Consider the following 15,270-nt stretch of genomic DNA (forward strand, 5'->3'; position numbering starts at 1 on the left):
GGATTCTTTCAGTGGTTTTGGGCTGTTCCACTTTTAGACTAAATTACCGTTCATGCTGTCTTGTAACTGTCATGGGAGGACAGCTTCTATGACAGATTGTATGGCCAGCCAGGAGACATCACCGAGTCTTACCGAGGCAAGTTCAGCCCTGCTACATAACGTCCTGGTACACAAGCATGCACACGATGACAGACCCTCTGCTCTTCCACTGCAAAGACATAGGGTCTAGGACTGGCAGTGAGGATGTATGGAGACCTTATGAGGTTGACCTGAACTACTTAACCCATCCATCTGCATCCCTCTTCAGGAGACAGACACAGTCAGCCACTTGCTGAAAAACAAACTGACCGGGAGTGAGGGATGAGAGGAGGTTCAACTAAGGATGAGAGAGAAGTTTTTTTGGGGGGGAAGGGCTCTTGTGTTTCCATCAAAATGACCTTGTAAGAGTGGGATGGCCACAAATGCAGTCCAGACACCAGGGGTTGCTGGGAAATGTTCTCAACCGCACCCCTGCAGCCTGCCATTTCCAACCTGCTCTGTTTGGGTCTAAATATACTCGACTGGGTTAAATATAGCGAGCCGTACCAACCAGAGGCTGGAGCCTGGCAATTGTGGCTCAAACGTGGCTTGTCATAGCCGCTTTTATAGCTGTTTTTCAAACGGGGTTTGTGAGTTTATGGCGAGGGATATTTGGTGACCACAGATGAATGGATGTAGCAGAGATAGAGACAACGGGCCTGTTGATGTCATCTGTTAGGTACAGCCTCTGATGTGTGTCTGCGAAAGAGACAGAGAGAGAGGGCGAGAGATAGAGAGACAGAGAGATAACACTCCTTTATCAACTATCATTATCCCTCCTCTCCCTCTTCCTCCCCCCTCCCGTAGTGTACTACAGTATTGGTGACACGTGAAGGGCAGCCTGCAGAGTGTCCATGGGTGGAGAACACTGTGATTATGTGGAGACTTCATGATCATTAGGAAGTAATGAGGGGTATGGTTGGGCTTCAGTTCATACACAGTTAGCTGTGTCTAAATATAGGAGCACTGGGGCTCTAATCACACAAGCCCGGGCCTTGTCGACATCCACTAGGGTTGGCGTTTAGTTGTTTTGGATCACGTAAACACACAAACACACGTGCACATGGAATGCCCGCGTTTGTCACCACGCTCCGCTCTAGTCTATATTTAAGCTGCACACGCACTTAACTTTGGTAAGACATCAAACACACACAGACACGCAGGTTTTCCGTGTCCTCAATCGCTTCACGGGCTGTGCCACTCACACTGCCATGAAAGAGAAGAGCTTTTCCTGAGAGGCTGGTGATTATAAGGAAACTCAGGATGTGACAACCCACACACATGCACACGCGCACACACGCACACACATGCGCACACACACACAGCTTCTCAACTAGGTGGAGCTCCTGGACGCAGGCCCAGTCCTGGCCCACCGTGGCGTGTCAAATTAAATCTGACTCAATCACGGAATTCTGACCCATTTAATGGCCGCTCGCGCACCACAAAGTAGAGGGCACTTCCTTCTCTGTGAGGCAGCCGGCAGCCCTGTATGGGGGAGGTGTGCTGTGTGTGGTGATCTGAAAACTGCTGTCATTCGGTTAATATATACCCCTTTAGATCGCTGCAAGGCTTGGCAAGGTCTGTGCTTGTAGAATGGAAATATAGATAGAAATTATGGTTATTACTGTAACTGACCAAAGTTTTCTTAACTTTATTCCATAGGCTGTTAAAACTCTTTCGGTTAAAAAACGGTTTGGGCAGTGATGTTTACTTTGGATGTAATAAAGGTATAGTCTACAGTATGAGTCAACTTTGGTTTTGGCAAGAAGTGTGCGCAAACACACACACGTACATAGGACATGAAAAATCAGTACTCGCAATCTCGAGGCTATTCCCATGTGAAAAGACAGGTTCTCACATCCACAGTCTGAGCCCTGAACCCCCCCTCAAAAAATCCCCTCAATCGCTTTTTATGACCACATAGTATTGATCAACATCCATCACTCCCAGGGAGAGCTTCCATGCACACACACAGCCCAAACATCTGTGTCTCTAAGGGCGTCTGTGTCGACCTGCAGGTTGCTTGCTTTTACAGCCCTGTGGAAATGTAGGGATTTTCATTCACACCCATACAGTAACACACATACAGTATCTTGGCATGCGGTGCAGAGTGCCAGTAATAACATTATTAAGTGTGTGTGTGTGTGTGAAACTTTCTCATAGCTCTATCTGACAGGTGTTGAAAGGCCTGGTGTAGCCTGGGGGAGACTGAGGACTGCAGACTGGGGTTGGCCCTGAGAAGCTGAAGGACAAGCTCTCTCTGAAACCACCATGTTTACACACACACACACACACACACACATACTTAGAAACAAATAAAACATATATATTTCCAAATCCCCCATCCATCAAAGTCACTGGTTACATCCTCCCTGTGACAGGAAATGGCCTCATCAACAGGAAGTGATGTCTGAAGAGCATTCAGGCATCTCCTCTGTCTCACTTTTGTCCCGTTTAATTCCCATGTCAACTGCCAGTCCCGGCCTTTTGTGTGAAACAGCGGGTAGATCTGTCCGTAGGGGGACGGCCCCTTTCACAGGGGTCAGGGGTCAGGGGTTAGGGCTGGGAGGACATTAGACACTGGAGTCAGCACTGTGGCCCCCCACAACCAAGTCTTGTTCAAAATACCCATACTCACTCAGGCATAGATGTACTGTATGCTTACACACACACACACACACACACACACACACATGCAGTTGAAAATACACACACCCATAGCACAGCACCCATTTAAAATGTGGTTAAAACCTACACCTACGTCGAATTTGTTTCAAGTCAGGGAGAGCTGTAAATATGGAAGAAGACAGAGAGGAAGAGAGAGAAAGAGTATCTCAGTTTGTGGTCCAGCCCTGAGGCACCACGAGTGGCTGTCTCATCATCCCAACATTGGGCCCATTGTGAGGCCTGACAGTCTGGTCCACCATGCTAAACGCTGTGTTGTGCTTTTCCATTAGGGAGTTTGCATCTTCGCTAACCAGATGTCCAATGGCTGACATAATGGTTTCTTCAGGACATTTTCACTGAGAGAGTCATTTCAGCTGCAGGTGTGGGCTGTCACGACTGGTCTTTACAGAGTGGCACCAACTATGTCCGTAGGCCTATTTGCACATCATGTTATAGCTGCACAGTCATGTATTGTTTTCAATGAGTAGACCTACTGTGATTCAAAGCATTGGGAGTATCTAAATTTGGTATAAGATAGGATTTTATTCTTTTATTGGGTTGGTGCAAAAGTTCAGTGTTCAGCTTTGAAGAACATTGTTGTGAAACAAAAAAGACGGTCTGCTGACTGCATTTGTCATCAAAATTAGAAATCAGTTTCATTCCCACCTCTCTCGGTGCATATAACGTGCATATATTCATGACAAAGTCGTTTTCAAGATAGTAGGCTAAATCCATCTATCATGCCACTGTCAATCTAGCCCTCTTGTGACCGGTGAGAGCGACGCCGCAAATACTTTTTTCTCTTGTGTGCGCATGCGCTGTGTGACCATCGGGCCATGTCTCCATCTCCGCTGCTCGGCCTGGTATATGAACGGATCACGAGAAGGGAACCGCAGACGCCGATGTTGCCAACGGAGAGGGTCCCATGGAGCTAACAGCGGCTGCCACACAGTTACATTTGTGTTTCCGTTCACAATGCACTTTAGGATTTCAATAAGATGTATGTGTGTTTTAAGATAATCAGTTTTCTTCTCGCCTTCAACTTCTACGATTTGGTTCTTACTCAGGGTAAGTCCCACTTTGCGCTTGTTCCGTTTCATACTGTAATTGATACCTCTGTGCTTACGATCGTTTCTGGGTTTTGATGAACCAGTGCACTTTGATATTTTTTGTTCAGTTCATTGCTAGTGTTATTTATGTTGCAAATAGAGTGGTGATTTAAGTTTTCAGTGCGCCGAGATACAACTTGTTGCTTCGCATCTACTCGCATCCTGTGATACGAGTAGCATAAACGTTGTAAACTACTGCAAAATATATCTTAAACATTACACTTTGCATAAGCACTCAGCTACATAGGCTATTAGACAACAGTTTACACATAACACAACGTTCACCGCTTTAGGCAACATTGTAAACATTGTAAAGCCTACTATTTTCTGAACATCAGGCGAGGAAGGAAGCGGATTCATAGCGGATAGGCAGTGCCTGGGGAACAGAGGGTTACCTCATAACTATGTTGCCTAGATTTTAATTTTCATTCATGCTGCCCACCCTTTTCAACTGTCAATTGGTTCAATGGATGGTAAATAGATCCTGGAAAAAACCTATCTTTGTACAGATTCCACGTCGGAGATTTTCCACGTATAAAAGTTGAGAGCTTTTAATATAGCAGGCGGTCACCAACTTAAACTTAACTTCTCAAACAAAATGCATGGCTTGATAATTAGAAAAAGCAGAACATCAATCTCGCACATAATGAAGTGTGTATAGCCCTCTAATAGCCCGGCGTTTTATTGCTGTTGTAAGACAACACTCCCTTTGACTTTGCATTCTCATGCTAATTCCTACAGTCAACACAACCTTGTGGCTTTTGCCATTTGGCACATTTGTTACACTTTTCACCCGTTTGGCGCTGCTTGTCAAGTAAGCTGCATTGCCAACCGTTCCCCGCTGAGGCTATTTATTTCTTAATAACATACGTCCAGCACGTCTCCACTACCCAGCTGAAACCTATGGAATTCAGATCTGAATCTTTGTGGAGGGGTTCTGGATACGGGTGGTGCGGCTATAAATTAGCATCTGGCCGTGTGAGGCGCTTTGATCTTTAGGAAAGTGCTTTAAGAAGTCCACATGCGCTCAGGATGTGGATTTAGCCGGGGTAAATAATATCGCACTAGAGTTTCTGACACGAGACATCTGTCACAATGTGTGCTACTAACATGAAAGACGGGGCACATTTCCAGAAATTTAGTTGGGACACACATTGTCCATCACCAACATTAGTTCGGTTATTTTCAGATTAGTTGAACTTTCCGTTAGTCGTGGCGCTGCGTGCGCGGCCTCTCGACAACATCTGGAAAAAACATCAGTCCAAGGGTAACCGACGCGAGATAACGGTTTTCTTCTTTGTCTCAGTTCCTCCGTCAGGCGACTTGCAAATTCCACCTATTTAGATGACATGGTCTCTGTATTTTCGTTTCTTTTCATTCGGCATCTATTGAGGCTATAGACTTTCCTGTTTTCAGAATGCATCTGTAACCAATTAAGGTCCTCAAAGCCGAGCGTTGAGGGGAACTGGGCAGGGAAAATTGAAGCAAATGTCTTTGCCTCAACTGAAATTTCGACAATGTCTAGTATGAACTGAATGCACGTTTTGGCATATTCATGAACCCCACAAACATGCTAATTGTTCTGCTCAAAGCCTCAAGCACATTTAGCCGCTTTTAAAAGATCGCGTAACAAGTTATTCTGGCACAAGGCTAGGTTTTATGCTGCAAATCTTCAACATGTTGCATTGCCCAATGCAACATATCATCATATATAACCAATACATTACTCATAACCTTCACACAAACCTAAACTGAGCATAAAAGTTGGGTAACAGACGACTGAACATCATTTTTATTATATGAAATAAAACCAGGATAATGATGTCTAGACAGGAATATCATCTTACCTTGTAGGCCTATGTTGCCAAGTTTTAGATCTAAGATGTTCACTTTATTAGATTATGGCCATGAGGTATTTTGCAGTGTAATGTATACTGTATAAATTGACACAACTACGTGTATGCGTGTGTGTGTAAATCAGCTGAGATCAGATCATCTGTTGCAACAAGGGAATATCCACTGCCATGCATTTATTACAATCCACACTTCAAAGAGTCCATATCGGAATAGCCATCAGACCTCTAGTCAGAGTTGTAGTTTACACAGCCATGGAACGACATGGCCATTTGTAACGGCAGGACCAGCTGCACTGAGAAGCCCCACGCATCGCTCTGGGTCTCCAGTGTGTCTGTGTTATGGTGTGTATGGAAGCCTTGAGGGGCCTGCTTCCATCATGGCGTCCCATCATCAAACATAAACCCTTACGACACATATATGAAGCTGTATAAAGGCGTGTGGCCCTGCAGAAAGGCCCCTAGGGATTGTGGGTAGTGTAGTATTCTGAGCGGCCTCAGCTGGCAGGCCGGTCTCTGAGAGCCCCAGGGGAGGAGGACAGGAGGACTCCTTATGGAAGAGAGAGACGGGCACTCCTCCTTTCATCCTTTGCCAGAAAACAGATGCACAGACTGGAGTTGATTCTTTCCCCCAGTATTCGTCCTCAACCCCTACCTCAACCCCCACCTCAACCCCAACCTTGTCCCTCTTCCTCCCCCCTTCACCCCCCCCCCCCCCCTCTTCCACCCACCCCTTACCTGGACATATGCAAGTCATTACACTGGTTCATTTACTTTCCAATCACACACACACATGCGCGGTCCTCTTCAAAAGCAGTTGTCCAGTACAGAAGAGGCTGGTTCCCTGCCCTGTTTGATTTCTTCTAATTGAATATGAAGTAAGGGGAGGATCAGTTTGGCCATCTGGAGGTGCTCACTTTTTCACACACACACACACACACACACACACACACACACACACACACACACACACACACACACACACACACACACACACACACACACACACACACACACACACACACACACATCTGGTCTCTCCGCCCGCTGATGGTGTTCAGGTGCGCCCCAAACGTAGCTTACTCATACGTGCACGTAGCTTCACACCTGGTCAACATGTGGGAGCTCTGGACTGGACTCCCTCTCAGCTGATACACAACCATGGGTACCCCCCCCACACACACACATGCACGCGCACACACGGAGCTACACACTCGTACGCGCAGGCACGCACACCACACGTGGTACATGATGGACTCCCACGATTGGCACATGTACTGTCCTAACTGTCCTAACTATGGACATGTAGATATAGATATGCAGACGCCGATCACACAAGTGTCGGGACAGAGACTGTAAGTACAGTAGTAAAACCTTCAGACTGTCCATTGTCCGTCACAGCAATTAGCACTTCACAATCAAGGTGCCAAGAAGCTGTTCTTAATCAAAGACATAGACCGTGTCACAGATCAGCGTCGCCTCTTTCATCCGTTTATTTATAGTTGATGATTGTATCAGCGCTCCTTCTTTTCTTGCCCATTCGTCTCTATCCTTCTGTCTCATCCCTCTCTTTCTGTTCCCTTTCATGCCTCAGTCTTTCCCAGATGGTAGACAGGGTGAACAGCTGGATGGAGATGTTTGTCCCTGCCAGGCCTTTAAGTTTCCCAAAACCCGTCGCTTCACTCCTCCTCTATCTCCCTGCAGCCTCATCACAAGACAAAGTTTGAAGTGTCTTCAATGGAGAGAGAGAGAGAGAGAGAGAGAGAGAGAGAGAGAGAGAGAAAAAAAGCCTTTCTAGATGTGTGAAAACATTTGAGGCCCTTTTAAGTTTAGACGCAATGTGCGGGGTTTTGCTCCCATAACGTTTCAGATCTGCCTTGATCTGCCTTTAGCGTGGATACAGATTCACGTTCCTGTAATGAGTTCGTTTTGTTAAGAGAGACTCGAAAGCGTCTTTGTGATTAAGCGCTCGCCCTCTCTGTGTCACGGGCAAACTTCAATCGCGTTTAATTGAAACTCTATTCAATAGAGCAAACAGCAAAGTTTACTTTATAAAAGTAGTTGTTTAAGATCCTATAACTTTATTGATACAAATCTTGCTTCAATCTTCAATTTTAAGATTGTCAACTTTAAAAAAGGAAGCTTTTTAAAGTTATATTTGAGCGGTTAAGGGCTTGTTTTTAACAATGACATTGGTTGGACTTTCCTCCGTTCACTCTGGCCTGTTCGCGTCAGCTTGTCTCCTCTCGCTGTGAGCAGGGCTGTTAGAGTCAAGACAGGAAACAGAGCACAGGTCAATCACTTGTGCCTCTCAGACCATGCTCCCCTCTCTCCTTCCCTCCTCTCCAAAATGTTGATCTCTTAATGCCTCACTGCCGATGTCAGATGACAATTAATTAATACACAGGAAGTGACCTTTGACCCTGAGGCAATAGGCTCTCCCCCAGAGGGTCGGGGCTTCCACCAAGGAATGCAGGAAGGAACGTAACATCAGACCCGCTTCTCTCCAGCACTGTGTGAGAGTGTCTGTCTGTTTACTCTCCCACCAGACATAGACATTGTATACATTATGGCAAAATAATATGAGAGGTTACAGTCAGACTTAAATATTGTTATGGTTTCTGTCTCCGCTTGTGACCTAGCTGCCTTTCTCAGCTCTGACAGGGACACGTTTGTTGGTTCAAGTCTTCAGGAGAGGAATGAAAGGACGACAGACGAGCCAAACCCGATGACTGTGTCCACTGTCCGTACAGGAAGTGGACTAGCAGGGAGGCATGGAGGTTTGGGCTGTTGTAGTTTCTCAGGTGGGGGTAGACAGCATTGACATTCCTCTTCTTATCGACAGCCCACTGCAGGCTGCGCTGCTATTTTCAGCCTGTTTGTCATTGTGTGAATATCACTCCGTTTTGTCCTTCAGTTTGAAGCCCTCCCTGTGTGTGTTTTATTGTTGACAGGAAAGGAAAGTGTCTGAAAGGAACTAACAGTCTGCCTGCCAGACCTCTCTCCCTGCCTAAACCTTAGATAATCACCAGAGCTGAGCCAAGTGAATCCACAAGTAGAGTCCTTGAACAGTCGATTCAGTGATTTGAATCATTTGAATTGGCAACTTAAATTTCACAGTGGACTGGAATGGTTTAGAGAGCAGCCAACTTGACTCAGAGTCGACTTACAAAACACCACCGCACGTACCTCTCTAAAGCCAGCCTCAAATAAAATAAATCAAAACAGAACATGATGTTGTCGTGGAACGTTAACACGAAGGGGTAACGTTCCGAGCCAGCATGTGCGTTCTCACGGCAGTTGCCGTGGATGACGGTAATGGTTTAAAGATGGCCGTCTGCCGATCGGCATGCGTGTCTATCAGATCTTCATTTCCATACGTGTCGGGCGGCAGCAGTTCACTTCACTGGCGTGTCAGCAACAACCCCTGGCGCCTGCGGTTCGTTGCCCCCCCCCCCCCCCCCCCCCCCCCTTCACATGACTTTGATAATACACTCTTGTTGTTCTTTTTAATCTCCTCTTACTCCCTCCTTTTCTCTCTCCTTTCTAGAACACGCTTTTGTACTGTGGCTGTCAGTCAGCATTTGCACATGTGTGTGTGTGTGTGTCAGCCACCAGGTGATGGATCCTCTCAGCCACCCCCGCCCCCCCCCCCCCCCATTGTGTTTGCTTTGTCCCCTATTGGGGAACCATATGTGCCCTGGAGAGGCTGAGTGGATCAACACACACACACATACACATGACGGATGGGTCAGTATGGGGTCTGGATATGTGTGTGTGTGTTCTTATCTCTTTCCCCCCTCTGTTGCCCATCTGTCCCTTTACTCACCTGTCCATACCCCTGTCACCCCCCAATGGGCCCTGCATCTGCTTGCAAGCTGTTCCCCTGGCCTGTAACACACACACACACACACACACATACTCCCACACAGACAGGGGCATGTGTCTGATCTGGACTGGACAGTCTGTACTGCTCTCTGTATGTGTCCATTGTCCTGTGGTGTATGTATTGAGGGTGTGTAGGAGGTGAGTGTGTGTGTGTGTGTGTGTGTGTGTGTGGAGTGTTCAGTAATGGGCTCTCTCTACAGTATGCTCATTAGCAGCAATGGCCATCTGACTGTCTGTACATTACTGAGTACCTCCCCCCCCCGCTCCCCTCCATTCATCCCTCCATCCGTTCTTTTGGCCCACATTCTTTCCCTCTCCTCCACTCACTGTCCTGTACATTGTTAAAGAGCCCCCTCCCCCCCTCTCTTTCTCCCTCTCTCCTTCCCTCCCTCCCTCTTTCTCTGACTGGGCAGTGTCTTTCCTAGTCTATCACAACTCAATACAACACCAGAGGACACTCCTCCTCTCCCCCTCCCAGCCCTCCTCCCCCTCACCTCCTCCACTCCTCCTCCTCTCCCCCCAGCCCTCGTCCCCCTCTCCTCCTCCTCCTCTCCTCCTCCCCCCAGCCCTCCTCCCCCTCTCCCCCTCCTCCTCTCCTCCTCCCCCCAGCCCTCATCCCCCTCTCCACCTCCTCCTCTCCTCCTCCCCCCAGCCCTCGTCCCCCTCTCCTCCTCCTCCACTCCTCCTCCTCTCCTCCTTCTCCTCTCCTCCGCCTCAGTCGCTCCCTCCAGTGCCAGCAGAATAGACACGTTGTTGCATTTCTAGTATTCCAGCTTCTATTGTAGCAGACACATGAACAGAGCAACCGGTGCGGTTGCCATGGCTTTTATCAACTTCCCTTGGCAACAGTCATGCGTTTGGCCTGGAGGGAACGTTCTCTCTCTCCTTTCCTCTGTTTCTCTGTATGTCTGTGGCTCTGTCGGCTGTGTTCCCCTCGCCGGAGGCAGCGGGAAGGTCCCCGAGCTGCGGACAGCGTGGGGCTGCGGAGCTGAGAGGCAGGCTTGTGTTGCCGAGCTGATAGGCTGCTGAATTGAGGAGGTTTTGTGCTCCGCTGCACTGGCCGTTGGGTCATTAAAATGGCAGCTCGTTAAGAGAGGGGCCAGGAGCCAGGCTTGTGCAGGGGCAGACTGATGACCCTGTGAGGCTGTAGAAGGACTGAGGGTGGAGTTCCTCTCCCTTCCCTTCCCCTCCTCTCCCTTCTCCTGTTGATGGTGACTGCTCCACTTTTTCCGTTTTTTACCCCTCCCTTTTAATTAGGATCAGCCTTATTTTTGGCCATTCCACCCCCTCACCCCCACCGCTGTCTTCATCTCCCCATTCCCTCACCCGGTGGTAGAATGTGGCTGTTCTGGCCCCAGCGTTAGGGACAGTGAATACTGTACTTTTTTCCTGTACTGTTCCTAGCTCCCTAAACTGCTCCCTCGTCCTCTTCCGGCTGGACACGCGCGCACACACACACACACTCTCACACACACACACACACACACTGAGAGCCAGGGGTGAGAGATGGGCTCTGCTCATCCTCAGGACGACACTTTTTCACTTTGGAGCCAAAATGGATTCCAGAAGCTTTTGTAACCCCCCCCCTCCTTTTTCTGTCTGCTTCTCGTTCTCGTTTGATCCACTCGGTTTGCCGACAGGGCGTGTCAAGTGCAGCTTTTTAAAAAGTTCTTGGGCCTTAATTCCTGCCAGAGAAACACACACGTAAAAAAGAAAAATAAGAAAAAACACACCGAAACACTCAAAAGTCTCACACGCGCATACACACCAAGAAGAGACTGACATCCATCCCTCCTTTCACACCACACAACTCTGGAGGCTAGTTTGGAGTTGTCCCAGGCCGCGGGATGGGTTTGGGACGGGGGGGAGAATAGGGGTCCCTGGGTCTGAGAGGGGGTGTGGTCGGGTTAGCATGGGAGGGGGGGGGGGGGCGTTATAGAAGGGGTGGCGGTCGAGAGAGCATTCAGGGGGAGGGGGGGGGCAGGGGGGCTTTAAGAGGAGAATTCCTTTGATGTGGCTTGTGGGTGGCATTGTGGCTGTTGATCTGAACACAGGGCCACAGTAGCTAGCAGGGGAGAGCTAGCTCCAAACACTAGCACATGTTCCCTGGACGAGTCAGAGGGACGGAGGCAGGGAGGCAGGCAGGGAGGGAGGCAGGGAGGGAGGCAGGGAGGGAGGCAGGGAGGCAGGGAGGGAAAGTAGCTGAGTCTAGCACATGTTCACAGTCTCTGAGTGATGGAGGGAAGAGAAATGGAGAGGAGAAAGAATGTGTATTTGCTCCAGAGAGATTGGGATTCATACAGGAGTTTGTGCTGGTGTGTGTGCGTTTACTTCCATCCCCTTCAGTTTTGTAACCAGCGGTGACGCAAAAACAATCATCAACACCATTGTCAGGTTTAGACGTGCAGCGTGCAGTCAAAGGGCAGTTCGTCGAGACACACGCACACACACACACACACACACACACACAGACAGACCGGGATAAACACACACGTTCTTCAAAGGGCCGCTGCTTGGGGTGAGGCCAGAGAGAGGCAGTCTCGTTGCTGTCTGGTATCTGGACCCGCGTCCTGGTTTCAATCAGGTTCACTTACGGGTCCCTCTCAGATGTCAGCTCCACCACTGACACTGCCTCCACACACGCACGCACACACGCACACATCACCGCCGCCGCAGCGTTAAAACGGATGGACAGAAAAGAGGGTTCGGGAAAGAAACGAGTACAAACTTGTTGATGATGTTGATTATTGATTACAAGGCTAAGTGGTGCACTGGATGCAGGAGGAGAGGAGGACGAGGTCTGGTCCTAGATGAGAGGACTGAGAACACATAAGAGCGGGACACTCTCAGAACGATGCTATTTTCTCCGGCATGGTGTCTGTCTGTGTCGGGTACAAGAGTCTGTCCCGTGCACTCAGTGTTGTCATGTCGGCGAAAACCTCCCGAGCTCTTTCCCCATGCTGTCCTACAAGCAGCACAGCGGTGGGGCCCAAACAGGGCAGCAACATTGCGTGCTAAAACAGGTGCCAGATGCAATGCCAGTCTCTCCTGATCCCATAATGACCCGCTAGAGCTGCGTTCTCATTCAGAAGGGCGTTGGCGTGGATGCCCAGACTTACAACCTGAAGCTGACGTTCGACCAGCCATACTGCCAGCCCCGGAGCCCACCTGAGGCTGTGAGGCTGGACTAGGGGGCTGATCCTGGGACTGGAGGCTTGGGGGGTGTGGGGGGTGCCTGTCTGGAAGATCTCTCTGTCTGCAGCTAAGCATGGACAGACTCAACAGGAAACCTGACAGGAAGGGAGAGTGAAGATTGCATGAAAGTAAAGATTAACCTGTGTGTGTGTGTCCCACAGATCCTGCCTGCTGCAATCATGCCGCGGAGCTTTCACCATGTAGGGAAGCATGCGATCAGGTGAGACTGTGCTGAACACACACTCACACACACACACGTACCGCACACCTGCAAACGCCGACCTTCACGTCCTTTTGAGTTATTGGCTGTCATAAACACACACACACACACACTCCTGAACACGGTGCGACTCTCCGAGCCAAAGCACACCTCGCAGTATTATGCATTCAAAGATGATAAATAGAGACTGAAAGAGACGGCTGAGAAGTTTTTTTTATCGTTCCTTTGAAGTGCAGCGATGAGTGAGTAGAGAAGTTCTGCATCCCTCCCTCTTGAATCGGGAAGAGGTGAGGGGTCTCTCTCTCTCCCCTCTCTCTCTGCTCTCCCCTGTCTGTCCTTCTTTATCCCTTTCTCTCTCCTCTCCCTTGCTCTCATCTCACGCTCTCTCTCTTTCCTCTCTCCTCCCTTTGTCCCTCTCTCTCATCTGTCTCTTTATCCCTCTTTCCCTCCTCTCTCTCCTCTCTCTCCTCTCTTTCTCCTCTCTGTCTTCCTCTCTCTCATCCCTCTCCTCTTTTGCCTCTCTCTTCTCACCCTCTCCTCCTCCCCCTCTCTCTCTTTTCCTCTCTCTCCCGTGTCTCTTCCTATGTCTCTCTCTCCCTCTCTCTCCGTTAATCATATTCATTGTGGCGGAGGAATGTGTGAAGGCAGCACACGTCAGCTCCTTGATTCCTTCTCCTAGCCCCCACAGGAAGCAGACGAGCTGTGAAAGGCTCTTTTCTCCAGCGCCAGACAGAGTTGAAACGTGGTCCTGTAACTGCCACTTGGTGGGAAGGTTCGAGGGCTGACAGAGAACGGGTGAAAAGAGTGAAAGAGAGAGAGAGAGAGGAATGGGGTGTGTGGGGGGGGGGTAATGTCACCCTGTCCTGGTCCCTGCACCTGCTGTTACATGGATGGAGAGAAAAGAGAGAAATGGAGAAGGAATAGTCAAATAATGTCTGTCTAGCAAAGTCTTTGAAAGTGTTTGTGTGTGTGTGTGTGTGTGTGTGCCACCTTGGTTCAGCACTGTAATCACCAGGCCTCTCTCTCTCTTTCTCTCTAATGGACGGCTGCCTCGCACGGCTGGGCCTTTGATGAGCCTAAGCTTCAGCCTCTAAAGGAAAAAGCCACTGGCCTTTAGAAGCTCTATCTGGCAGCCTGCATTTGTTTATCTTTCGGCGAGAGAAAGAGCGCGAGCAGAACGAGCGAGAAGAGGAGCGAGAAAGAGAGAGAGAGATGAAGAAGGATCTGTCATGTGTTTGCAAATGTGCTGGCACCTCTTGGCTCATCCACGGCATTCGTTTTTAAGTATGGACTGGGACATTTAGAGAGAGAGAGAGAGAGAGGAGAGGGAGAGGGGAGACAGAGGAAGAGAGAGAGACAGAGAGAGAGAGAGAGAGAGAGAGAGAGAGAGAGAGGAGAGGGAGAGGGGAGACAGAGGAAGAGAGAGAGACAGAGAGAGAGAGAGAGAGAGAGAGAGAGATTATAGGGAGAGTGGAGACAGAGGAAGAGAGAGAGAGAGAGAGGAAGAGAGAGAGAGAGAGAGAGAGAGGAGAGAGAGAGAGAGAGAGAGGAGAGAGAGAGAGAGAGTGGAGACAGAGGGAGAGTGGAGACAGAGGAAGAGAGAGAGACAGAGAGAGATAAAGTGGAAGAGAGAGAGAGGACAGGAGGAAGAGAGAGAAGCTACAGACATCCATCTCACCTCTCCAGAAAGTAGCTTCCGGCTCCAGGCTGTGTGGAGGAACAATGGAGTAGGGACGGATGGATGAATGAAAGAATGGACATTCACTAGAATTAGTTAAGGCTGTGATAATAATAATCATATTCAGAAATGATATTCATATTGAATGAAGACAGTGTCAAGTCATTCTTATAGAAGAAAGAGTACCTTTCCCATGCTCTGACCGCGTCCATGTCTGGGTCTAAATCTATGAATCGTAAATCTCTCTTAGCTCATTTCATGACTAGGCAGTGCAGCCAGAGACTTTTGGCAGAGCCGGGATTCTCCCAGGATTCTTGTTTGTGTGCGTCTGTGGGTGGGTGTGTGTGTCTGTGGGGGGTGTGTGTCTGGTGGGGTGTCGACACAGCTTCACACTTCTGCCAGAAGTGTGGAGAAGGTGAACCTTCTTGGGTTTGGAGACAACGCAGGATTTTCACAAGCCAATTACGTTCTTGTCTCGAGAGTGAAATTGAGACAGGCACAGCTTAGCAGATAAACAACAAACCTCAGCATGTTAACTGTCTCAGGACAGCCCTCATTAGCAGAAAACACATTCTTGATAAG

General features: G+C 48.9%; 1 protein-coding gene across 1 annotated transcript in view; it reads left to right on the top strand.

The window, feature by feature from the left end:
• The first annotated feature begins 3,706 nt into the window (after window positions 1-3,706).
• The window catches only part of reck (reversion-inducing-cysteine-rich protein with kazal motifs), a 30,875-nt gene continuing 19,311 nt past the window's right edge, over window positions 3,707-15,270 (top strand). Inside the window, 2 exon segments of the mRNA XM_067252134.1 lie at window positions 3,707-3,813; window positions 12,952-13,010. Of these exon segments, the coding sequence (XP_067108235.1) occupies window positions 3,744-3,813; window positions 12,952-13,010 (129 nt within the window). The 5' untranslated portion in view covers window positions 3,707-3,743.

The sequence above is a fragment of the Osmerus mordax genome, chromosome 15 (assembly GCF_038355195.1).
Source record: "Osmerus mordax isolate fOsmMor3 chromosome 15, fOsmMor3.pri, whole genome shotgun sequence".
Classification (NCBI taxonomy): domain Eukaryota; kingdom Metazoa; phylum Chordata; class Actinopteri; order Osmeriformes; family Osmeridae; genus Osmerus; species Osmerus mordax.